A 27,581-nucleotide genomic window follows, 5' to 3' on the forward strand; every position below is an offset into this window, starting at 1 on the left:
ACACGGATGCTTAGAGTCAGCATTTGCTTTACTTCAGGACAGTGTGTCAGTGCAATACAGGACGGTGTCCCAGCCAGCTTGAAGACTGCAGCCATGGGTCTGTGGTTCGCCGTAGTGTTCATCGCGTTTGCTTTGACACTTTTGATTCGGTAAGCGGCCTTGCTTAAGTAAAAGGGCTCGAGATAACTAAGAGTGTCTGTTTTTCTTTTAATATTCTTCCTGTCAACTACAATGGCCCATGCCACAGTGTGCTTAGTACAATGTTGTGTTGATACATAACACGAATGATTCAATTAAAAAAGAAAGTATAAGAGGGCTGCCCCACACGAATTTCATACCGCGAAAAAAAAAACTGCTATGGTACGATATCAAAGGCAAAGCAACAAGTAAGCAATGTGGATGGCGTAGTCTACCTGACAGTCTAACGCATAGGACCCCAAATAAATGCAAAATCTCGGCCCTTCAATACCGCAGGTATAACTTTTTGGTGCAAACGCAAGCAACGTGCGCAACAACATTATGATAACGTTCGAAGTGAGCGCTTCCACAAAACTTTCTTTTATCTATTTATCTCTTAAAAAGAAATCCCACGTCGAAACATCGCGGTATCAGCAAACTTAAACTGTAGTCGTAACTATTGCCATACCAAAAGCTACAGCCAACGCCCGCAGTTTTTTTCTAAACATTTCAAGGCTCCGAGATTAGGACCGTCTATTTAGGGAACAAAAACTGAACTGAGCCAAGTGCCCACTTACAATTCCTGAGACGCAGCATGCGATATTAGAAAATTTTGTGCCTTCATTTTTAAGATGACAGTAATATCGACAAAATGCGTACTACAAAGCTTAATTTTAGTACTGACTCATTGTTTTTGCCTAATTTAGAGCTGCATATCCAATCATCGTTCAGTTGTTTTAGGCACAGACGTAATTTGTGTACGTTTTCATGTAAATGTTTTCTGTAAAGAAGTTTCTTAGGTCTTAAGTTCAAATTGTTACTGGTAATAACTAATCAATTCATATTCAACCCTATTCGTCAGCAAGTGAATCAGTTTTCTTAAGCAAGCGATCGTCCGCTCGATTGCCATCTTCAAGAGTGGGTAGAGCTAAGATGTTGAGAAAACATAACCAACCAGCTAATGCGGAGTATATGCCCGCGTATGGCATAGGCTCAGTTCCGAAAGAATGCGATAACTCTGCGGCTACATATCTTGAAAAGTTTGTTCCTGTTATAGGCGTCTGGCTGTCATTTTATTCAGTATGTGACATTGAACTTCATTCTAGAGAAACACCTTAAAAATTACACATTCGTGGTTTGTCGCTATGAAGCGGATCAGGCCGGAACATGCACGCATACTTTTCTTTTGCCGAAAATTGATTTACGCCTTCGTTAACAAACTTCCCGGGTTCTTTTGTAATGCGTGAATTTCATTCGTATTTCCATTTCAGCTCCGAACTTTGTAGTGCAGTTTGAGCGAAGTGTAAGCAAACGTTGCCATCCGAAAAAAAAAAAACCCTTTCGCATATCTCATATGTTGGTCATTTATGAAAGAAATTTGATGTCGGATGCATATCGATACTCATGTCTAGAATAGCAATTGAAAATGACTATTCTAAAATGTAGAGTCTGACGGTAATGTTTCAGCATGTGGAGACCGAATCGAGTGCCTCCCGAGAAAATATGCCTGAGAGCAGCGACGACCAACGTCTGGGTAGCGTATGAAATAATTATTGAGAAAATAATAAAAAAACACTGCTGAAGAGGCATTCTTCTGAGGGCCGCGCCCTTATAGCGAGAAGGTGGTGGGCCTTGTGTTTGTGACACCTAATCTAAACAGTATGCATACGTTGTACCAGCGATGAAAAAGTAGAAAGAGAACGAATTATATGCAGGTTTTACTGAAATTTGTGGTATACGACTGTTAAGCTGGAGCGCAACATTGAACGATTGGACAACGCCATTTACGAAGAAGCAGCAACGCGATGGTGACGGGAAGCATCACGACGGATTTGTCGGTTGTGTACGGGGCGTCGTGTGTGTGATCCCTTTGAACTGTGGTGGTTGCTTGCGTGTGCCTAACCAAAAAATGTGTGACTGATCGCCTGCAATAGCAGTCAACCTGTTAGAAAGTAAAGGTTTGTTCTGGTCACGCATTTAGCGTGCATGTGAATGCACGAACGTGTTATAGGATTGTTTGATATGTAGGGTTTAACGTCTCAAAGCACCATATGATTATGAGATACGCCGTAGTGGAGGGCTCCGGAAATTTTGACCACCTGGGATTCTTTAACGTGCACCCAAATCTGAGCACACGGGCCTACAGCGTTTCCGCCTCTATCGGAAATGCTGCCGCCGCAGCCGGGATTCAATCCCGCGACCTGTGGGTCAGCAGCCGAGTACCTTAGCCACTAGACCACCGCGTCGGGGTACGTGTTATACGAAGCTCAAAGGATTTTTCTCGCACACGGTGCCCTCATTATTGTGAAATCAACTTTGAAGGCCCCTGATGAATGACACGTGAAGACGCCGCCGCCAATGGGGGTAGTTCGCATTTAGAGTTGAGCAACCCCCGTTTGGTTCCTTTTTTTTTGTCACATGATCTTAGAAAACGTCTGTAGCAAACAATAAATGTTAAATTTGCAGTAAGCGATCGCCTTCGCCATCCCTGTCCTTCATGTTGCTAGTTGACCTACTGCTTCAACACCCCAAACCAGCACTCCTCCTTGAAAAATATGCCTTGTCTCACGCCTTGACTCGTGTGTTGCTTTGACGAATATCGGTTATTACAACTTCTTGCCTCTCCTTGAGATGGCGTAAAGCAACATTCAAAGGCAGGCTTGTTGACGCTCAGGTTCAATACACGTTTCAGACGTTGCGCATGGTCAACTAATGCCGTAGGGCGCAGCCTTTAACGTATAGTGTACGCAGCACGTTGCGCACGTAAAGCCTTGCGTAGACTAAACTAAAACTCTCTAATAATGATGACCAACGAGCGGAAGCACTCACCAACACGCTACTTGGCGGACAGTGATGACCTGACTTGCTTTTTCGCTACACAGCTAGGATGGCTACTTCTTTATGAGAGTGTATCTTTGGATACGATTTCGTTGTACGTTGCTCCACTGCGATACGTGTGTAATTTTACACGTAAAGGCTGAGGGCTGGTAACTATACGGTTTCTTTTTAGCCTTTATGGGACGAACAGTATTCAAAGGGAAACGGCACTCAACAATTGCTAAAGAATGTCATGATGATTCGGGAAAACATTAGCTCTGAATATTCAGAGCAATGTCTCGGCACAATAACTAACTGGCATGCCTACGTATTGCACTGCACGCAATGGGGCTAGATAAAATCAACGGGAGAAGAAAGGGGGCTACTCTGTGTATCTTAGCTGAGCGATTGTTGTTCATATCCGACTATTCTTGGGCGCGAGCTCCCGAATTCTTGCTTTTGTCTTATTTTAAACACATAGCGAATAGTTAGAACGGTAATTTTTCAGCCTTACGAGTGGCGGCTTCTATACTACTTCTGTTTATAATGTAAAAATTGTGCACTTCTACAGATTACTATGTCAGACGAACAGATGCACTCTAAAGCAAAAATAGTCATAGATAACCATGACTCGTCATGCTTAAAAAATTTGTGAACTAATCCCACCATTTTCCCACCCTTTCATATTGATACTGGCGCAATGGGCCAACATGCAACAAATATCTTACGCACTGTGACCATTGACTTCCAATATTTTCGGCTACATAGAAAGAATTGCAGGAAGGTTTATTTTGTGAGTAATACATGTCACCCTCTTCCTAGTTTTTTGCAGCGAACGGGTTGAAGTCAGTCTTTTTACTTTTGTAATAGAATGTTTCATTATATATTGATCGTCTAAACAGGTGGCGTAAGAAGAAGTTCTCATATTTCAAGGAACTTGGAATTCCTGGACCAGAGCCCAATTTGATCTGGGGTAATCTATGGGAGTATCATTCCTTGGTAAGCATCTTACCCGCATGTCTTACTTACGATGTCTTTATTAAAAAAATAAAAGCCATTTAGAATTCGTTGTAATCGGCTATATTCATATTTTGTAGTGTGTATATAGGCTACAATATAGTTGGCTATCCCTAATAAACATTATTATTCATAAAAATATGGGCTCTCATTGAATCACCAGTTATATTGGCATTATTTCAAATGAAGTGTCATCCGCTATCACGTCCTTTGTTAAAAGAAATGACACTGTTTCTTTACATTTGGCCTAAATGGTGTCTACGTAATCGCAGCGGCAGCGCAAGAAATATGAACTTATGTTGCTGGCCGTTATACATATGTTTCATTGTCAGGATGGTGAAGCCGCATATAGCAGGCGTGAAACAAAGTACCACTGGTGCCAATCACTCGGTATGAGTTACACAGCCCACATGGGGTATGGTATACCAATGTTCTCAACTGCAGCATATCTCTTGTCAGGTTTGGTTTTTTTTTCTTAATTTTTAATTCCCGCAACTAAGACAGGCCACCTTTCGGCGGGGAATTCCACTTGCACCACGCAGAGTAGCAGCACCCGCTCAAAAATATTGGCCCCGTATCTGCATGTTTCACTGTAATTGTCGTCGAAAGACGATAGTCTTGCGTCTGGAGAAAGTGAACGAAACGTTCATTTGATGTTCTACGCGAGAAAATTGGTGAATTGTATTCTGAAGGCGCTGCGTTAGAGTGCCTCGATCCGTGCAGCGAAGCCAAACGGGCGCATCGAGGCACGTAAGACGCGAGCGCTATCTGGCAGTTATCTTCGCAAACGAAGGAAGGCGTGCACGCCTGTCTCGGAGGCAATAAGGTGTAAAACGCAAAGCGACGGGCAGGTGCCACCACCGTGTCGTCTCAGTAAAGCGCTGGAAACACTTGCCTTTATGAGCATCATGTTCTATTGTCAGCACAGCCTGATAAACGCTACGGTGCCTATAATTACTTATATGCCTTCCCCAGGATAAAAACACATATAAAAATGTTGACTTGTGTTTTAACGTGCTTCATATATGCGCAATAAATGCTGTTTATTTGAAAATCGCACAAGTATGAACGCTGAAGCTTGAGAAATATTGGTGGGTGCTGCGAATGGGGTTGGCCGTTTGAGGTATTGTGTAGCCATTTGGAGTATCGTTTTGTCGGGCAAACAGGCAATGGTAACAGACCAAAAATTTTGCGTCGAAGTACCTCAAGAAAGGCTGTCGTCTTTATTATGATGCACCAGTCTCGCGTGACGTTGTTCTAAACGGGCACCGACTATTCTTCGTATGTTCTGTTTGGATCTGTTGAGTATGGTTTGCTGTGTAAATGTTGAAGTTTAAATTACTTCGGCTACAGCGTTCAAAAAACCACTGAAGCAAAAGAAATGTGGTTACCAAAAATAAAAAATAAGTATATAAAAAAGAGCATAAAGCGAACGGAAACAACACAGAAGACGGCGACACTCGCAGAAGTTTACATTGGAACAAATCGTCTGGGAGCACGCATTTCTAGTTCTGCCCACAGTGTACAGACCTATGTATCACTGCGTTTGTAGCAACACGTATGCCACTCATGACAAGTGCTTAACCTAGTGCCATGTCGACTACAAAGTGTTTGAGGAAGATATTTCCCTTTTGCTGAACATCCTTCTCAGGCTACGGTTCAAAGTAATTTCTGTAATGTGAGAGGACTGGCAAGTACGAACTTGATAGTTTGTTTTCTAGTTGTTTTCAGTTTCATTTGTGTATTTACGCATTTAAAAACAATATACCCAACATGTTCAGACTCAACCGAGTTGAATGTACAAGGACAATCATAATAGGTTTGCCGCCTTTCTTACAAATTATGACCTATGTAAAAAGAATAAAGGGATAAAATGAGTGACAGAACATTGCAATTTCAGCTCATTGTTACTTTCTTACCTGGTTAATCAGTTGTGTGTTTAAAGAAGGCCGCTTTGGAGACTCGACTTAACATTTCCAAGAAGTTTGCGATTACGACACATTGCAACATAGCGAAGTGAATATTTTATGCCAGTGTTTCTAGTAATCAAAATGGTTTTGAACACAGAATAGGTACAGCACGCGTGTCACCTTTTTATTCTCAACAGGGGCTGCACAAAGCGCTGGATAAATGGTGCAAGGAATACGGGGACATTTGCGGGTAAGATATCATAGTACACCACGTTATTTTAATGTGCAAAAGAAACAACAGCAGGCGTACCAGAAGAGGCAAAGACGGTGAACACGAATAAACAAGTCAATGTAGTTGAGCGCCCGTTGTAGATATGCAGCGATCAGGTATACAGTACCTACTGTGCATTTGTGAGAGGACAAATTGATAAGGGGATAAGAGACACACTGGGAGTGTGACTTTCAATCGATGCATTTCTTTCTTACGCTGTTTGTGTTCTTGACATCATGTTTACTGTCAGAACTTCTAGCACTCGCAGATCCTACAAGCGGTATTATAAGATTTATACAACAATAAAACGCACGTATATTTCTTTTGCTGCAAAATTCATGACTTTCTAAAAATTCCCATTTTTTCTTTTTATTTACCAAACGATGACACGGAACCTGATGCAGCTATCTCGAATAATATCATGGAAGTTGCAAGTTTCACTGATAAATATTGGAAATACAAAAAACGTGTGAAGTGAAAAAGAACCTGTCGTCCTGCGGATATACTGTGGCCAGTATGTCACCATGCCCGTTAACCTCAAAGCGGCACTGGGATAGCGAATCGCTAATAGGCGTGGCTATGCATCATGATTTTGAAAGGATAGACCTTAAGTAACTGTGTAGCTATTTCACGTTAAAAGCATCAAAATATTCTGAACGTATTAGTTATCTTGTATATCAAGGAAGCCACTGCATACTTCCTTGACAACGAAGACATTTTAGTTAACATTAGCATAGCCTGATTGTTCTAATAGAAAAGTAGAGGCCACGAAAACTGGGAAACTGTTATGGAAAAAAAGAATGAAATTTCAGTGAAAAACTAAAGTACGAGAAGATATGTTCGTTGACCATACAAACGAACTGTAAGGGTATGATAAACGGAGCTCAGCCGCTTGTAAAAAAGTGTGCAGCTATACTTTTACTTGCTGTCGTAAAACTGCTGCATTGCCCTAAATGACTGAATTAAAGTTGCTATAATGTATTGAATTATGAATAGGCGAGCTGTAACATGAATGAATTAGTTGTGAATGTGCACGCACCACCTAATGATAGGAACATAGGAGTTTCTTCTGTGTGCAACGTTAATTTTTGCGTTAGGGTCATAAATTTTGTTTGAACTTTGCTACATCGTTCACTTTTGTTGTTACTAAAATAAATAGAACTTAAATAATAAATGACTATGACATCCTAGAAACTTCTTCTTGAACCATTTGAATAGTAACACGAATGTGGGAAGCACTCATGGGGCCTATATTGGATTTTATTTTAATCTCGTAGCATTCATCAGCACTTGCTGGTAACATGTAGCTAGTTCACCATACGTGCATCAGTTGAAATTTTACTGTACCTAACCTAAACAGGTTCTACAACGGCGACGTCCCATTTTTCCTGATCAAGGACCTGGATTTCCTGGAGTATGCTTACATCAAGAACTTCCAGAATTTCACAGCTCGTGGGGTAAGATACGCTTGGTGCGCACTTGCACACTCGGATCAATGACTAGGTCAGTATGAAAACGATGCGGTTGGCAACATTGCGTCCTCGTTTGTAATTTCTAGAGCACAGCTCTTAGACGCCCGTTTTGGCATTGGGCGGCATAGCCACCGCGGTAACCAGCAGAACGAACGAAGATCACAGAGGGCGAACGCAGTGCCTCTTGATATCATGGGTTGCTGAGCTCTAACCTCACTTTCTTCTTCCGTCTCGTATCCTCGCCCATCGGTCAGAGCTTGTGCGCATGAAATGCTTGCTAGTGCACAATGACTGGCTTCACTTGTCGTGACGGGGCTGCCAGCGTTTGGCTTGGTCCGCGCCGCCCGCAATACCGAGTGGTGTGCTGAGTTTCTTCCAGAAGCAATACGAAGATTACCAAGACTGATGGAATGTCGAATCACTCGTGCGTGAAAACAGGCGTGTTTCGCCGACCATCACATTAGGTACAACCTGCGGTGGCGCTCCAACTGCTACATTGATATAAGTTTGAGTTTTTGCTTAGGAAGCACAAATTCGCCCCAAGAAATCGAGAATTCTCAAACGGTTTGTCTTGTTCGTTTTTCGGAATCTTAAACATGATGCAATACTATATTGTGCCATGTCTCACTCGTCCCAATTTAAGGGACACCAAGAGGTCCGCATATTGTGCCACGTTACAATGGTCTATAATATATTCGATACCAGTCCATAGACGATAACGCATTGCGCGAACAATGTCGAAACGCTGCTACTATAGCAGGTGTGATGCAGCTACTGTAAAATAAGCATTTTTTTGTGACGGCAGCCATGGAATAATGAAACGTTAGTGAGCCCTTTTTTACTTTGTCTTACCTAGAACCACCTGTACATGCCAAACCGTTGGTGTTCTTTGTTATTGAATTTTGTTTCCCGAGATTTCATCTATATTTCGTTTGAAATGTTTCATGGACAGTGTGAGGTTGGCGTCTCAAGTGCTAGTTATTTATGCGTATTATCTCCAAGAAAGTTCAGCTAAGAGCCGTCGCTAGTCTTAGTCGCTTTTTTTCGTCCTTGTGTCTCCGTTCGGTGTTCAGTACTTACGGATAAAACGCGAAATGACAACATTCATGAGGTCAGTGATTGCTAATGATTGAAGAATAATGTTTCTGCAAGCAGTGACATAGGCAGAACATTTTGTTTTCTTGGGGTCAAGGAGGAGAGCACATTTTGATCTGAAGTGAGGTTGGGGAAGGAACATGTGTCGATTGTCATTTTTGTCTAGGCATGCCATCGCGAGAAACATTACAAAGGTGAGTTGGGGGGGGGGATTACGTGGGGGCTGGCTACGCCAAAGTCTGCAAGCATGACCACTAAAGAGACTCTGGTGTCTGACGTAAGTGTTGCAGTCGTGATTACGCCGGTATAACACACTAGAATAAGGTGTTTTTTTTTTGCGCTTAACGTCACAAAACTATCCTGTGATTATGAGGGACGCTGTAATAAAAGGTTACGAAAATTCGGATCACATGCTGTTCCTTAACGTGTACTTGTAAGTCTAAGCCTAACCTCACGAGTACCAAGCATTTTAAGCTCCATCGAAAACGCGGCCTCAGCGGCCGGCATTCGACCCCACGACCTGCAGATCATTACTCGAGCACAATAACCACAAGACCATTATGCGGGCTGATATGACACGAAATGTACACGCTGCAAATGAAGTTAATTTACCTAGTCCTAACTTTTCAAATTTTTATCAGTGACTACTGTACATAATGCAATGCAATGTACACTACTCTATTATTACGCTTTGGTAATACCAGGCTTCTTTGCAGCAGCAGCGTCAACGTTCAATGCGCATGTGAGTCTGCATGTGTGCGTGACGTGTTACTATATGGGGCATAAACACATACCGATTTTAGAAATACTACGGCATTTCCTTTTCTGATGCACCAACAGGTTACAATGCGGACTGACCAGATGCATCCGGTTGTCGGTCAGATGGTGATCCACGTGCGTGGCGACCAGTGGAGGAGAATGCGCAGCTGCGTCACATCCGGTTTCACGAGCAGCAAACTGAAACAGGTAAAATGCGAGAGGCCAAGCTGTGAGATACATCACCTTGTCACTGAGGCCACTCTTTTCTGCAGCGGTGGTGCGTTCATACATTTAGGCTGGCGCTTCGAAAGGTGTGGGATCTTCCGCAGTGCCCCCTTTTTTGTTTTTACAGTGACACGAGGGCTACGTAAAACCAATACGTCACGACTGGTGTCAATTTTTTAAACTGCGTGGCACTGTAAAGTTGACATTTTTTGCAGTTATTGTGAAGCTCTTTTTTTGGTGTACCATTTTTTTGCAAAAAAAATTATTCGATAGAATTCAGAAAATTGCTTTACTTCCTTGCTTCGGGAAAATCACACCCAAGTTACGTGCACATGGAACAAGTCTGCTTGTCAATATATCCCACATACAGAAAGAAAAATAAACAGTAAAGCTTCTTTCTTTCTCAAAGCATACTCAAAACATAATAATTGCATATAATAGTAAATGTATGGTTTGGTGTTCAATGACATAGGGCATCGGCGCACATTTTTTTTCCTCGGTGTCAATAAAAAGAGGTATATTCAACTACTGAAATAAACCTAGTGTTAAATATGGGTCTCAAGGTATGTTGTAACTTTTTATGTATTGTTATACAAGTTGTGCAACTGCGGCTGATTTGTTATTAAATTTTACACACACACATCACTGCTCCTTCTGCCCTTGAATGACTGGTACGGGTTATGACACTTAGGCACTAAAATGCTTTGTTGCCAACGCTGCCCCTTTATCTTAAATATTAGAGCAGTCTGCAGTATACACTGCACTATGTAACTTAACTTTATGACCAATTGATCGATTGATTGAAATACTTATGATTGGTTTAGAACTTTATGTGCGGCCCTGATTCGTTTTTCACACATTTGTTTATTTTGTTTTTGCAAACATTCTACTGCGGTGGAAAGAGCAAGCACGATTGCATAACAAGAGCTAAATAACGAAATCAATTCTATTAAAATTGAAAACAAAAATTGTGATTAAGCTGCAGAACAAAGTTTAAAATACAGCAAAGTGATAGCAAGGTAATACAAATCGTTACAATATAAGTATATATATCCCCCATGATGGATCAGTGATTACAGTGCTGGGACCGAAAGGCCATATGGGTACATGACACAGCGTCTGTGTAATGTCTCCCCTTGTATACGTCCCTTTTCAGCGTTGTTGTTCCTTCATAATGGATTACAATCGACTAGCTTAAGCTTCTTTTCAACTACCCCATACATTGAGTTAACAAAAATGGGGGCGCTGCAACAAACCTGTGCCCCTCTGCCCTTTCGAAATGAAACCCTGAGCATATTTATGCACCTAACGATTTCATGCATAGCTGGTTTTGCTTTCGGTTACTTTTCATTTTGGCTATAATTAAATATTGCCTCAAATGAACATGTAACTCACATTAAAACTGCGAGGGTGAACATTTCGATTGACAAACAGTGGCCGGTGCAGGAGCTGCATAAAATAATCGTGCAATAAATGTGCCAGCCTTTCGTAAAACGTCCAACTTCTCCGCACTGCACTTCGTGGACTTCATTTAAATCTAAAGAAGGACAGTCCACCAAAGAGTGTGCAGTGGTTACGCTACTCGCCTGCTGGCCCGAATATCACGAGTTTGATCATGGCCGCTGCGGTCCTCGTTCGAGGGACGCGACGCGCTAGAGGCCCGTGTGGTCTGCGATGTGAATGCGCCTTAAGTATAGAAATTTTCGAAGCCGTCCAGTACAGTATGCCGAATAGCCATGTGGTCATATCGTACGCAAAATCCGAGAAATTGTATTTAAAATGTTGCAACCTCATATAAATGTTCAGGTCTCTGTTAGCGCGCTGCTTATATGTCCTGTGAATCGTTGAAGGAACGTGAATGTGTTTACTCTATTGTCTGCACAACGCTCAGATGGTTCCGCACATCGCGGAGTCAGCCGAGGTTTTCATGGACATGCTGGAGCTTTACGCTGACTCGGAGAAGGAGGTCAATCTTCGCCTACAGTTTCAAGCGCTTTCTATGGACTACATCGGCCAGGGGGCCTTCGGCATCGAGACGTGCTTCCAGCGCGACGTGGAAAACATCTTTTTCACCACAGCTCGTCGGGTGCTGCCGGGAGTGATGACGGGGCCCGCCCACATGATTGCACGTGCGTTGGCTAGTTTATTCATCGACATAATCACGTTCCTCAGGACAGTTGTCTTGCCATATGCAATAATGAAAGGGAGACTGAATTAAGAAAACTGAGTGACAAAACTGCAAAACTATTGCTGGTTTATTGACAATTTATTTACCCAGTAAGAGTTTTTGGTTAGTATTTCAATGCATAAGGACATTTATTGCTTGAAAATAGAGCTTTCCTACGCGGGTATGCGTAGTTCGTGGCTACAGGGCAACTTCAATCGCAAGGAGTTTTTCGTTTTTTCATTTCAGCTTGCATTTTGAACTGCGCGTTACTAGAATTGCGAAAGAACCATTTTCTACAAAGTCGAACACCATATTGTCTCAGGATTTCACCGAAGAGTCCCATATTTTAGTGGGCAGTACTTGTAAACGTTAGTTTCAAAATCATTTAACAACGTCCTGAGAACTTGCCATAGAGGCATACGGTATGCTCGACTGCTGACCCGTAGGTCGCGAGACCTTATCGCAACAGTGATGGCCGCATCTTCGACAGAGGTGAAAATGCAACGTAAGACACGCTGACGAAATAGAGGTAGAGAACCACGTCCTTGATAATCACATCGGAAGTTGGGGACGTTAAACCGTGACAATTAGGTTATGATGATGTGTGGGGTTTAACATCCCAACGACCGTATGATTATGAGAGACGCCGTAGTTGAGAGCTCTAGAAATTTCGACCACCTGGGGTTCTTGAACGTTCACCCAAATCTGAGCACACGGGCCTACATTTCCGCCTCCATCGGAAATGCAGCCGCCGCAGCCGGTATTCGATCCAGCGACCTGCGGGTCAGCAGCCGAGTACCTTAGGCACTAGGCCACCACGGCAGGGCACCAATTATGGTATGTAGGATGTGTTCAAACATAAGAACCTTCCTTGACCCCCGCTTGGTAAAAATGCCATGTTGCAGAGCTGTCTAGGAGATTTCGAGCTGTTTTCTCGTTTTAAACTATCATCCCGGCTGCGGCGGCTGCATTTCCGATGGAGGCGGAAATGTCGAGGCCCGTGTGCTCAGATTTGGGTGCACGTTAAAGAACCACAGGTGGTCAAAATTTCCGGAGCCCTCCACTACGGCGTCTCTCATAATCTTATGGTGGTTTTGGGACGTTAAACCCCACAAACCAATCATCAATCATCGTTTTAAACTATCTCCGACGCGTGTACACGTCAGCTTTTCGTAAGCGTCAGCATAAGTATAAGTGACAATGCTTTTTTTATTTGGATATAATAAAGTTTGGCTGTTTATTATTGAGACCATGAGCTGCGCTGCTTATCACTTTAACGCAATCGTCCCTAAACCACTGATGCTGATCCTTTTGGTGCACGTAGATGACGTTTACTACTTGTGTTCGCAGTTTGCTTCCTCTAAAAATACGCTATGAAGATTTTTATCGTGTGTTACTGTTTAGAATACATCAATTAACAACAATCACAGGGCACTGCTGAAAAACGTAATGGTTGTAATACTTGTCGTTCAGGAACCGAAAAGTCTGCTCGATAGGTGTGGCACTGTTCACGAGGGACATATCTTAGCGCAAAAAGAGGAAGTCATACATAAACTTCGTTCGCAGCATTCACGGACCAAGCCCAAACAACTGACGTTCTCTCTCTCTCTTTGTCACACACACACACACACACACACACACACACACACACACACACACACACACACACACACACACACACACACACACACACACACACACACACACACACACACACACACACACACACACACACACACATACACGCACACGCACACACACACACACACACACACACACACACACACACACACATCAATATACGTAGCCGACTGAACAAATGAATATTTAGCTGCGCCAAAGCACTTTAAAATCTGCTGTTGAAAGGTTGTAACAGTGCTTGAGCTATTGCGCCACATATAAGCCGGCATAACCAATTATGGCTTTGGCATAAGGCGATTATATCTTATGTGACACCTAGACGGAGACACAGTTGCAAATGTAAGAATTACCTCTAGGGAACAATTTCGCGGCCACGTGCAAATAGAGTTTGGTTTTAATGCACCCGTGGGTCTTTAAAAAAAAGTGCTTTTCACCTTCAAAATTTTTTGAAGAGTAAAATACTTCAAGGAAATAATAACGCACCCTTTTCAGAAAACTACAAGCTAATGTCTAATGATGTGACCATGTGCTTGGTGTCATGTGTAATTATCTGTTTTAGTGTGTTTTCCTGCGCATGCTAAACAGCTATCTGAAGCTTGAACGTCTTCTTTTGAACTTATTTCACCTATTTCAACTTGGGCTCCAAGGCTTTCGCACATATGAACTTTTTTTTTTGACTTATTTGGTCTTTCGTGTGTCATTCGATTGTACTACTTTTGCACATTATTTGTTGTATTGTACAGAATTTTTTTATTTGGTTATTGTATTATTTACTACATATTTGTCTGCTAAGCGAGAAGGGCCACCTTAACGGCACTAACAACGCCTATTCATTAATTCAGCAAAAAAAAAGATGCGCAATATTTTCGATATAGCCAATACCTTTCGCTGCACATATAAATATTCTAACCTATAATATCATAGGCTACTTAGGAATAGAGTCGTTGACACATTTGTTGTATCCAAAAATAGAATGACAACAAAAACAGCAAGGCAACAGCGATAAGTTGAACTCAAGTAAAACTGCTGAAAAGGTTCACCATGACACGTATGCCATATTTGACAGGTCATTTCGTAATACTCTAGAGCGCTCTCCTGAGAGAGAGAGCTTGAGGAAACAAAAATACGCAACCTCCTTCTCTCTCAGTAAAGCGCTCTAGAGTGATTTGAAACGACCAGTCAAAGATGGAATTATGAACCAGTTTACTAGCATTTTACTCATTGGCAAGGCTTCTAGTACAAGAGTCGCTAACGACAACTACATGTCCCGGCACTGAATTAGCCTTTCTCCTTGTTCCCACTTTCCCTTTCCACAGAAAGCACCACCACACTCGGCAACGCAATGAAGCCTTTCTATTGGTTTCTTGGCCAATTCGGTTCCCTCACTTTCAAAGTTTTTTCAAAGGAGACTACGAAAATGATCGAAAAGCGCAAAAGACACCCAGAGGTGAGTTTAAAGTCCATTTAAAGTCAGTCGGTCAGTCAACAAACTTTATTTGGTTCCTAAGGAACTACACAGTCGTAGTTGCGGGACACGCCCACGTTGTGGCCGGAAGACTATGGTTCTTCACCCGTTCGCGGGCCCTTTGGAGTGAAACGAATAATGAGTATACACGAAAGAAGCAAAGCAGAAAAAAAGAAATTCTGGTAAGAAGCTTATCAAGACACATACCATGCACGTTTTTTGCGTTGAGAATAAAGAATGAATTGAACTTGATTGCATTACCCTGTCGAGTAGAATAGATTTAGCGACGCTTGATGCCTCTTCGGCTTTAGCCACGCCGTATCGCCGAAAACAACTAAAATATCCCCTTTGCAGAACAGTATTGAGCTGTAAGCTAACCACTAAGCAGAGCAAGAACAATACCATAGGTACTTCTACAAGTGCACGAGATCACTAAAAAACGGATTTATCTAGAACTTTCTTAAAGAATGACGAAGAATAAAAACAAATAGTAATTGCGACTCGATATGTATGTCACAATTTTTATTCATACAACTATTCATCATGGTTTCTTGTATCTTATAGAATGTTTTACGGCATCAACGCAAAATGAAGTATGCTGATCGAACATTATTACACTGCACGTATATAGCACAAGTGCTTCATGAGGTCATTGCTCGACAAGATGCAACTGAAAGTGAAGCTGCAACTGATGCAAGATGCAACTTGTGGAAGCTTCACACTAGTGGAGCCAAGCCTGATGGACGAAGTCAGTTAGGTGGCCCTGTATGATTATATTATGAGGGTGAAGTACCTTAGGGTCGCACAATGTCCGACCTTTATCGTCGAGACTCGCTGCCGTACCTTGTCGAAGCTCAGGGGTGAAACAACTGTGCGCAATACTGTCTCGGCGCGTACATAGCACGTATATGGTTTACAGACTGTGCTCTGTCCATGCATCTGTTTGTGCATCTGTCCATTCGTCCATTAATCGGTGTATCTTTCTGTCCATTCATTTATGCACGTGACGTCAATTCGTTCGTGCGTCCGTCGGTTCAACCTAGACATCACGGACCTTAAGACCTAGCCTCTCCCACTCGTCATCGTTGATCGTTATATTTTCCCGTTCTTTATCTTTCTCACTGTTTTTGTGGCTCGTTTTCGTACCTGGTGCTTTCGTTTTCTTTCTCTACTTCTTTTCTTTCTCCGTCTATTCCGTTTTTGTTCTCTCGATTAGGGGAAACGGCGCGATAGACAAAGACCGTAAAGCACGCGGGCAACTGAAGTTCATTGGGGCTAAAAGCGTTAATAATAAATATATACGTATCAGGATTCGTCCTTATAAAGAAGAGAATGAGAACTAATTAAATATATCGAATGGACACCGATGCGTGAAGATTTGAGCGCATGATATAATAATACAGACGTGCTATCACATCTATTTTCTGACCGTTGAGTCTTGTGAACCTCTATGATATCACACATTAGTTGCTTCCTGTAACACGGGTAACACGCCATGTTTACTGAACACGGGACGTGATCCGCACTGTTTGAAATGAATTCCAAAAGGGCCATGGATGGTTCCTGCTATGAATAAATTGGTGTTTGCGGAGCTTTTAATTCGAACAGCGGTGAGTCTGGTCCATGTACGTACCCTTTTTGCACTTGTAAATAATATCCTGTACACGACATTGGGGACACATTTAATACGCTGTCACTTATGTTTGCTACTGCATTGAAAGCCCTCATGCGGGAGGGGGGTGGTTATTAGGTTTACCACACAGTATGAACAGCTTGTTAGGCACGGTTAAAGCAACAGTTATATATGTACGCTATCGTATGCACTTGACGGCTGTTCGCTCTGCTCCGAACAATGCGGGTTATTAACATTAAGCAATATGCCTACGGATGATGCTTAACCAACAGGTCACTGCCACAGCATTTATGGCTGTTCAAATCTTGACCACTGTATCAAACTATAAAAATGTCACAGCATATCCACGCATAGAATGATGATGAGTGGGATGAAGCGTCCATCCGCGTGTGCATTCTTTTTTCAGTCCGTCCGTCCACCCGTCCGTCCATCCGTCCGTCTATCCCGTTCGTTCGTTCGTTTGTTCGTTCGTTCGCTCGTTCGCTCATTCATTCGTTCGTCTGTCTCTCTGTCTGTTCACTTCCTATCACATTAAAGCACGCATCGGAAGGACGGGCGTTTCGCCCTACTCATCATCATTTACTCACTGGTAATGCTGGTGACACAGAATGGAAGGACGACGACCAGGTGACGCTATAAAGAGCTTAGCCCATAATGTCAGTTCACCTGTACAGTTTCACGATGCAGATGCAGAATTTTATTCTAGCAATGCACTGAAGATTTTGCTTGCGTTATGCAAACAAGAAGAACCCTCAGAGCAGTCGCTACAGATGGGGCCACAATTTTTGCTTTGTTTTCCTTTCTTTTTGCTTAAACGGTCTTCAAATGTGTGTTCAAAGAGTTTTGATTCATTAATGTTATTTTCGCAGCTTCGCAAGCCCGATATCCTGCAAAACTTGTTGGACGCTGAAATCGAGGAAGAAGCCTTGAGTGAGGCCGTGAATGAAAGCGGAGTGAAACAAACAGGTATGACATAATTGCTGACTTTGGGCAACCTGCGACTCTGGGAAATCAGTACCTTCTTTTCGCAAAGGCCGTGCACGAAGTGCTGAAAAACAACAGGGCCTATCGCGGAGCTGGTTGATTCGTACTTAAAAAAACATACACGTGCAAGTTGCGCGTGGGCAAAGTGAAGGAACAAACTGACAGACAAGAACACCAACTTCCAACTGTGGAATCACAGAAACCATGCTGATTTAAGAGGACTGTCAAAGAATCAAAGAACTTAACATCATATCAGTTATAGTCACATGGCAACACAGATCTTCATAAGTGACTAAAAAACTGTCATTTTTTTTCTTGCAGTTTTGCATAGTGTGGTTTTCGGCACAACAGTTGGAAGTTGGTGCCCCTGTCTGTCAGTTCATTTATTCACTTTGTCCCCGTACTTTGTGTGCCGTGTTTGTGTTCTTCATAAGCATTGAAGAACAGTTGTTTAATTTGCTAAAAAATTCCACTTCCGCTTTTTTTTCTTCCTACAGCAGATGGTTTCAAGAAGAGGGTTCGAGCTCTTTCCCCGAGAGAAGTGATCATGAACGCCACTTTGCTCTTCATGGGAGGGTGAGATGGACACGTTTATCAGGCAGCTAACTAGGGTGTAACGTTACAGATCATACGAACTAAGCAATCGCTGAACATCTTGTTCGGCCTAAGATCAGATTTGTACTGTTCAGCGCAATAGCCAAATGTGGACCCAAATGGTCCGCCCTATAGAGTCAACGGTATACGGCGTATACATGAAATTCTAGATCGTCTCAACGAGATTTCTCGTGAACAAAACTGCCAGGTAAAAGTCAAATCCTAAATAAACAGTAAAAACGTCCCTCTGTGGCGGGCTCTGTCAATGTGGTTTTGAATATTGCTTTCAGCCCATTTGTCGCAACATTTATCCTCATACAAATGTGCATACTAGAAAAAAAAAAGCTACGTGCACCGAGAAATACAAGAAGTGCAATACAACTTGAAGTACCTGGTGAATCTCAAATGGCAGATAAAAAAAAAACACCTTTCGACGCTAAATTGTGCAGTGCCTTAGTCAGTAGATTCTGAAACTTGTTTTTTCAGTGATGTTATACTGGAAACTCTTCACAACCATTCATTAATTGGATATATAAGTTAACAGTTACACAACCCTTTAAGAGATCATGTAAAAGTAATTGACAGGGAGTCATCGCCGTGAGGTCCGCACATATTGTGCGGTTAAAACACACATATCTGAATTGCACTATTATAACTATCCGGCTACTGTGGAGATCTCTAACAGGTGGCCCACATTGTGCCCCCTCCCCCCACCCCCAACAGCAGCAGCCTGCTGATTTACATGAAACAAAGTTATGTAGCTCTGCTATATATCATTCGCCGTAGTTTCCTGCCTTCGCCTATCAGGTAGGCTGCGCATGCGGGATCAGCCTTGATAATTTTTTGTGAGGCGCCCCATGTGGCCATTATGCATTGAAAAATTGCCATGGAACAAAACTTAATATTCCTCAATCGGCTTTGAGATTTTAGCTAGTTTGAAAATCAGTATCCGAACCTTTTTCAACACTGATATAAAATTCACTCTTCATAAATTACCTATATGTGGGATCCCGGACCTAAAGAAATAAAGGCGGTTCAAGAGGCCACGTTTGGTGACATGTTGCATCAAACTCTCTATGAACCCGCCTCCTTTATACCTCTGCTCTTAGAATCTTCGCTGTCTTGGCCCTTGCTGGCATAAATTTCATGAATGCGGCCCTCTAGCTGAGGTTACTTATAGACCCCTGCACTGTAGAACACATTCAGAAAAATTATTTCATCAAGTAATCAAGGCTCTGTCCCAACTTCTGCTTATGCGAAGACTTCCTCCGTTTTTGGCCAACGGTAAGGTATCAGAAATTCGAATGTTAAAGCGATAAATTAGTGACCTTTGCGCCCCGCTCTTCGCAGTTTCGAGACGACGTCGATTGCCATGTGCTATCTCAGCTTCCTGCTCGCCAAGCACCAGGACGTCCAAGAGAAGCTCAGGGAGGAAGTCAAACAAGCTGTCAGCGAATCAGAATCGGTACTCTATAAAATCATGACAGTCTACTTACCTCTTCATTAATTGCAGGAAATAGTGTAGGGTCAAAGTGAAAAATGTGTGTGCGTGATTCAGAGATCTATAAAATAGATTTAAAGGAGGTAAGTATAAATGGGGTTAATTATTTGAATTCAGGTAATTTAAGCATTTTTCGCCGAAGTACACAAAAGGACCTATTGCGTAGAAGCATGGATGCCTTCTACAGAACGGCCGATGTTTCGATAGGTGTACCTATATTTGTCATATTTGGCCTGTTCACTTTACAAAGGATAGTCGCGAATGTCACGCTTTAAGCTGTTTCTGTCATTGCCTTTCACCTGCACAAAAGAGGTTGGCAGGACGTGAGTATGGTCATGTCGCGTTTGAGAGAATCACGAGTGGGTGCGGGATGTTGGACAAAGTTTATTGATACTATAAAGAGAGAGAGAGATAAAGATACAAGGAAAGGCAGGGAGGTTATTGATACTATAAAATGAAGACACAAAGGAAAGCCTCTAAAATCTGTATACTCTGTTGGAAACTCAAAAAATAAAGCTGAACAAAGAAAATAAATATGAAAGCAGGATGAAAATTGAAAAAAGTGGAAACAAGTAGGCAAATGTGCATAATGGGTCTCGGGGCGACTACCATGCTACATTTGTATAGGGGCAACCGAAGGAACCAGTCCCACGCGCATTTTGATAGTAAGGCGTGTACAGCGCCCGTTCCCGACATCATCAGCTTACCTTTGGTCTTCCTTGACTTTGTAATCGCTTTTTTTAACGCCTCGTTATACTTGATATTTGAGAGCATACGTCCAGTGGTCTGTGTTGCCAGAACTGCTTTTTATTTTACTAAATGCAGCGTTTCATTGCCACTGCCTCTTCAGTTTCGCCAATAGCATTTTTCTTTATGACAATTTTTGTTGTGCTTTATTTACACCAAGATAATACTTGACGGTAACTACACAAATTAATGTGACATTTGAAGAACTGTCCGTGCATACCCCTATAGGAATTGACACCGATTCTCGCCCACCTAACAATTTGCCATCGCATATCTCCGTTGATATTATACTTCTCTTTTGCGACAAACTATGCCCTTTAGAGATCATATGTACACTTGATTATGTGCCGCGCAACACTGACGCTTGAGGGTAAGGTGCAAGAAGGGTGACGCATGAAGGTTGTTTTATGTTTATCACGATCACTTTTTGCTGTATTGGCTTTTTATGAAAGTGTGTGCTATGAAAATTGCCTTCTTGTTGCTTTTTTTTCTTCAAAAGGGTATTTTGGACTACGATATGCTCACGAAGAAGTTGAAGTATCTCATCCAAGTTGTCGAGGAAGGACTAAGGCTGTACCCTCCGGCAGTCGTGTATGTGCAAGGCTCTTGCTTTTCTCACTGATTTATGCAAACTAACATTAATGCTGACTCTTGACTTGAGCAAATTTTCTTTGTGTAAGGCAGCCAGCCACACCTAAAGAAGTCCGTAGGACAATCACCCAAACATCTGGTGCTGTAGCATAACTAAGGAAATCTTTGTAGCCGATCAGTGCTAGTTTTCATGCCTCAAATTTTTTTCTGACATGATAACAATAATTTTGTCTCGGATAGTTGGCGCTGTTAATATGTGACGCTTACAACAATCGTTTTTGTTATCTCATCAACCACTTTTGTCACTCAACTTCTCGGCCAGTGTTTGTCCTTTAATAAGTGAAAATAATATCTTATACACATTGTTAGAAACTTCCGTCATTGTTGAGTGTTATTTTATACATACGAACTGCTACGAAAAAATGTGATTGACACAACAAATCATGATGGTTCTTATTTCTATTGTTTCACTTTTGGAACAGGGCGGCAAAACATACTTGCCTAGCTTCCTCCAGCTGAAGAAATGTGTGGTAGTGTACAACTTTTTCCAGTGACTTCGTGACTGTGACTTCGTGACTGTGACTATTTGTTTTTGCATGAAAGCATTCGGTTTATTGTACGCATTTTTTCGTACCCATTGAATGTTTGAATTCATGATATGCACTTCAAGTTTCTTTCATGAATAATATTATTGGCGTTTACGCATTTCAAATGTGGCCGGTTTCGTTTGCTCTGCATTGCGGTGCTTCTGCAACGCTGACGCGGTCTACGATTGCTCCATGACGAAGGTAGTCCACATATGAAACACAGGTGCTCGAACTCTTCAAGACATTAGCTGTTGGCGACACTTGTTCTGCCTCATTTCGAATGATGTGCTAACACCTATTTTTTGATCAGGCAGCCGTCTTAGGCATAGAATACATCAGACCACTAACCTTTTCATTATGTACGTTTTCCCTGCAGATATTTGTTGCTTTATTTGAATATCTTAATCGATATTTCGTTTCCTCCAGTCGCCACAAATTTACCATCTCTGCTTCTTTCAGGCTCTTTCAGACTCCTGACTATTTATTTAGGTTGCATTTGCTATGCATATTGCCCACTTTTCCCAGCGTCTCGTAATTGCACTGCAAAAGTTATCGTTGCCTAACTATTTGTGCACTTTAAAGGTCCATTCAAAATCAACCGAGTTGGAAGTTTTGTTCAAGAGTAATATTGACAGTCGTTTATTTGAATTGAACAAGCTCAACCAGTGTTGTATTTGACTGCCTCTTTGCGCTTACGCTATGGGCGCCAATTTCCCATCTCCGCCGTGAAGCTTTGGTCTTGGGAGGAGACGAGGAAACTGACAAGATAGAAATGTATGAGAGATAGACGCAGTCATGAATTTGGGAACATCATTGCTATTGCCATAGCATCTTTGTAGCCTCATTAACAATAAATCTATAATTTACACATACACATTATGTCCGGCTTAACTATAGCACTTCTTTTTTCCGAAACATATATTGCTATATCCAGCGCCACATCACGGCAAGCTGACGAAGACTTCGAGTGGAACGGCATGAAGTTCAAGGCCGGCACGTGCATTATGTCTCCGACGTATCAGCTGCACAGAGATCCTCGCTACTGGGTTGACCCAGACACTTTCGATCCTGAAAGGTAAGAATTTCTAAGACACGTTGCTTTAATATATTGTGCTCCTGAGCAGTAGCTATTTCGTGCAATACATGCAGTTGCATACTGTGCTGACAGAAGCGCCTTCGGTCGTTAGTCCAGGACTGTGGACTGTGCCGCGTATTTGTTTCTTCATACGTTGTGTTTTTGCGTTAAGGCATGTATGTACTCTCCCGCACACCTAGCCTCCACGCCACTATATATATATATATATATATATATATATATATATATATATATATATATATATATATATATATATATATATATATATATATATATATATATATATATATATATATATATATATATATATATATATATATATATATATATATATATATATATATATATATATATATATATATATATATATATATATATATAACGAAAAACGATGCTTTATTGCCAACGTTACGGCCGGTCCCCGTAACGTTGGCAATAAAGCATCGTTTTATCGTTTTTTCGTTTGCTCGTTCGCTTCTTCTGGTGACTTATAACTCGACCGGAATCCAGGAAGACTTTCTACAAATATATATATATATATATATATATATATATATATATATATATATTGCGCTTTGCAGACAAGAGCAACGTCTCCCATAACAGCCTGTTCACTTTGCGAAATTTCACATGATTCGGCCATCTGTTATGTTATTGCGCGGGTATATGTGGGATGATGCTGCGCCGCTGGGATGCCAGTGGTGTTGAAGCTACGAATGCAGGTTTTGTGGCTGCTTTAACGTGACTGCACGAATGTGGGATTTGTGACTTTAGCTGAGCACGAAACCTTAGACGACAATATAGGTTGACCTGTATGAGAGCAAAATAAACTGCCTGTGGTTTACCCTGTTCTACAGCCTCCACTCTGCCACTTCACCGAATATTTTATTCGTATGTGCACAAGTATATTTACTGGATTGGCATGCGTGTTCGTCTATTAAAATTTTCTGGAAAGGATGTTGAGTTACAGCGCGCCAGCTCAGATTTGCTTGTCTGCGCCAAATTCTACTCAGCTTGATTTTAAGGCCATGCTACATCAAGAACGTGCTATATAAAAGGCGATAATCAACCTGCGCTGACCCAACATTCTTATACAGCTGCATGGCACACGCCTTACGTGTTTCACAATGGCTTGAGACATAAACGAGCTATATGTATCGCCACGCACTTTGTGCATTAGGAACGTTTACCTATAAGTTTAGTCTGGTCAGCTTGCTATTACACCTAGAGAAATGGGGGTTAACTTTTATTTCATGTTTTTTTGTTACAAATGATATAATGCCTCGGTTTATAGAAGAATATTGCATTAAAAAAGGACAATATTTTTATTAGAAGAACAAAAAAATGTGATAAAATAGGTGTCACGGTGTGGTGAGAATGCGTGTCACACATGCACCAGCTTGCCGCTGTTTTTACACGCTATGAAGAAGGACGCAGAGTTTCAAAGTTCAAATTTATTTGTAGGTATTGCTGAGTTGACGTATTTTCGAGGTTTTGTGGTTCAAGTGTACACTTCTCTGTGCTTCCATGTTTCGCATTTGTAGGGCAATCCATCAAATGTATCACGAGAGATGGCCTGTCTTACGATATAGCTGTTGATTTTGCGAAACCTCGGGTGAATCTTGAATGAACGTGAGAGAGTGGCTTCGATGGCCAGACGAGTGCTTCACGATGAAAAATTACAGGTTCAGTCCAGAGAATGAGTCCTCCATCTACAAGATGGCGTTCCAACCATTCGGCGTGGGACCCCGTCACTGTGTGGGCTTCCAGATGGCCCGCCTGGAGCTTCGATACACCCTCGCCAGGCTTGTGCAACGATACCGAGTCGAGCTTGGCGAATCTCAGAAGGTACGAAATCCTCGACACTTCCAGATGTTGCACTCGTGTTCTGCATTCATTCTTGAATGCGCCTGAAAAGCTTGATGCACCTGCACACCACAAACTGAACATCCTGTGCGATCTGAACCATCAAAGAAGCTTTAAATACATGACCATGAGCCTCTCGCCAGATGTAGTCAGTGGAAACTTGAGAATTTAAGAAATAAAATGTACCTCTTGTCGTGTGTAAAATCGCAGCCATTTTTTTTCTATGACGAAAAGGTCAAAAAGCGCCAATAAAAAAATACACCATCAAGTAATATCCTGAGACCAGTGACAAGGCATCACTGCTCACGTGGTCGCCATCCATAATTTTGTCCCGTCTGCTTCCAGAAGATCTGCTGCACTGTAATCCCCACGTCCCTTAGCAACTGAGCAACAAACTCTTGATCAATTTTTTTTTGTTAAATTGAATGCCGTCCTCTTGATAGTGCCGCGCTGTTAAAATATTAGGATTGAGCGAGATGCTTTTAAGTATAGACGATTGATGACATTGAGGCAAAGGTACTGATTCGTTGAACATGTTTTAAACCATTCATCTATCACGTACTTAAGTAAAACAACGGTAAAAAATCAAGGTATGCTTTTGTACGCGAGTATGTTTGTTACGAAACCTAGCTAATATTTTGATCATTGTCGTCTTAGTTCTTGATGCTTTTTTATTTTGTCTAATATCATTGAACACTCTTTTATTACACACTAGCACTATTTTTACTCTCTGATCTCAATTCTTTGTGCAGGGTGAAATGAAAATGAGTGGTTATGCCATGATTTCTGCACCAGAAAATGGACCCTGGCTCAAGTTTTACAAGCTGTGATTACGAGAAGAAACAGCGCCTTAAAAAGGAGCATTATATTACTCATCACCATCATCCTCATACGGGTGACTACGCCATTTGCAGGGCAAAGCCCTCTCCCATGATCCGCCAATCAACCCTGTCTTGTGCTTCTTGCTACCACGTTGTACCTGCGAACTTTTAAATCTCATCGGCTGATCTAACATTTTGTCTCCCCTCGAGCGTTTGCGTTCTCTGAAAACCCAGTCAGTTATCCTTGATGACCAGCGGTTATCTTGCCTACGTGCTACGTGCCCCGCCAATGTCCATGTTCTTGTTCTTGATTTTAACTATGATATCCTTAACCCCACTGTATTTGCTCAACCAGTCTACTCTCTTCTTGTCTCTTAAGGGTACCCCTATCACTTTCCTTTCCACTACTCGCAGCATCGTCCTCAGTTTAAGCTGATCCCTCTTTGTAAACGTCCAGGTTTTTGCTTCGTATACCAGCAAGGTGCAGCTGTTATGTGCTTTTTTTAGGGTTAGTGGTAGATTACCAATCATGATTTGTGAACGCTTGCTAAATCTGATCCACGCCATGCTTATTCTTCTGATTATTTGACTTTCATGGTTCGGCTCAACGCTTACTACCTGCGCTTAGTAGACATATTCCTTTACAACTTCCTGCGTCTCTCTAACTATGGCACAGCGCTGTTTTCCACCGACATTGTTGCACATTACTTTAGCTCTATGTATAATATTTCAGGCCTGCTTTTCTGCTTTCCGTGTCCAGTTCAGTAGTTAAAAGCTGTATTTTGTCCCGTGAATTACTCATCAAGGCAACGTCATCAGCCAATCGCCGGTTTCTAAGATACTCTTCATTAACTCTTATCTCTAACTCTTCCCAATCTAGGACCATGAAAACGTCCTGTAGGCACGCGGTGAATAGCATTGAAAAGATCGGGTCTTCCTGACTTACACATTTCTTTATTGAGATTCTGTCGCTTTTTTTTATTCGAGAAATATGGTGGCTGTGGATCTGCTGTAGATTTTTTCCAGTATGTTTATGTAGAGTTTCTTGATGCCCGGATTCCGTAGTCCCTGCATTACTCCTGATTTCTCGACTAAGTCAAACGCCTTTTTATTATTTATGAAGACATTGCATTCGGGTTGCTTGTATTCCGTGAATTCTTCTACCACCTGATTGATAGTATGAATATGATCTATTGTGGAGCAGCCTGTACAAAATCCTGCTTGGTCCTTAGGTTGAGTGAACTCTAAGGTCACCAAAATTCTATTAGTTATTATTTTCGTAAAAAGTTTGTATATAACAGACAGTAAGCTGATCAACCTGCAATTTTTCAAAGCCTTGGCGCCTCTATTCTCATAAATTAGGATGATGTTGCCCTTCTTCCAAGCTTCTGGTATCCTTCGCGTCAAGCAACGCTTTGTATATAAGGTGGTTTGTTTTGTTACACAATTTGTCCGACATCTTTCAGCAGATTCATTGTTACGATATCCTCCCCAGCGGCTTTGCCTCTTTGCATTCCTTCTAGGGCTTTCACTAGTCCCCGTGTCATTACTAGTAGGATGTCGAACTCCTCTGGGCTTTTATTGCTTCTTACGATGTTATGCTGGTTGTTTCGGCGTTTTTACAGCTCTCTGTAGAAATCCTTCACCACCTCAAATATTCCATTCATATTGGTGATGAGACATTGCCTTCCTCGTTTCTTGATGCACACTTCCGATTTTTGCCTATTCACAAGTTTGTCTTCGCAGCTTTTAGGCTTCTGCTGCTTTATGGGGTCTGCTTGATTATCTCCATGTTATAGCTTCTAATCTATATCATCTTATACTTTTTTCTAAGTTACTAATGTGCCTTTCATTCGTAGCAGAAGGCAAATTTTGTGTTTATTCCAAACGGCATCACGCCTTTTTTTTTAAATATGTGTAATTACAAATTTGCTAAAGGATTGGTGGTGTTTGAAACATGACATTCCTGGTGTACTTCCAGTTTCTGAAATATTTTTTTTTTTGCTTCTGCACCCTTACAATTATCCGATACCATGAAGGAGCTATCGCTAATGTTTAGATTTCAGTAGTTTACTCATTTACTGAAACACGACTCCGATGTCTTCAATAAAAACAGACAAACGTACGTCTATAGTAGCACAGAGG

General features: G+C 41.8%; 1 protein-coding gene across 2 annotated transcripts; it reads left to right on the forward strand.

The window, feature by feature from the left end:
* LOC119179163 (cytochrome P450 3A14) lies at window positions 1–27,410 on the forward strand. 2 transcript variants are annotated; one of them, XM_037430235.2, is made up of 14 exons: window positions 1–149; window positions 3,897–3,993; window positions 6,119–6,171; window positions 7,553–7,649; window positions 9,600–9,725; window positions 11,635–11,872; window positions 14,868–14,998; window positions 17,519–17,615; window positions 18,131–18,209; window positions 19,578–19,692; window positions 20,975–21,066; window positions 22,588–22,728; window positions 24,435–24,597; window positions 25,368–27,410. In XM_037430235.2, exons 1-14 carry the CDS (start codon window positions 7–9, stop codon window positions 25,443–25,445), a joined length of 1,650 nt encoding a protein of 549 aa, XP_037286132.2. In that variant the 5' UTR covers window positions 1–6; the 3' UTR covers window positions 25,446–27,410. The 2 variants fall into 2 exon arrangements, with proteins under 2 accessions (XP_037286132.2, XP_075725506.1); XM_075869391.1 differs by having other exon boundaries at window positions 18,134–18,209.
* The last annotated feature ends 171 nt before the right edge of the window (window positions 27,411–27,581 follow it).

Source organism: Rhipicephalus microplus, chromosome 7 (assembly GCF_043290135.1).
Source record: "Rhipicephalus microplus isolate Deutch F79 chromosome 7, USDA_Rmic, whole genome shotgun sequence".
In the NCBI taxonomy this organism is placed as follows: Eukaryota; Metazoa; Arthropoda; class Arachnida; order Ixodida; family Ixodidae; genus Rhipicephalus; species Rhipicephalus microplus.

Bases quoted from the DNA above. Each gene is read 5' to 3' on its own strand.
- LOC119179163 (XM_037430235.2), top strand. From the start codon at position 7: ATGCTTAGAGTCAGCATTTGCTTTACTTCAGGACAGTGTGTCAGTGCA. The intron at 19,693-20,974 runs GTACTCTATAAA...TTTCTTCAAAAG, and splicing joins CTGTCAGCGAATCAGAATCG to GGTATTTTGGACTACGATAT. The intron at 21,067-22,587 runs GTATGTGCAAGG...TGCTATATCCAG, and splicing joins CTGTACCCTCCGGCAGTCGT to CGCCACATCACGGCAAGCTG.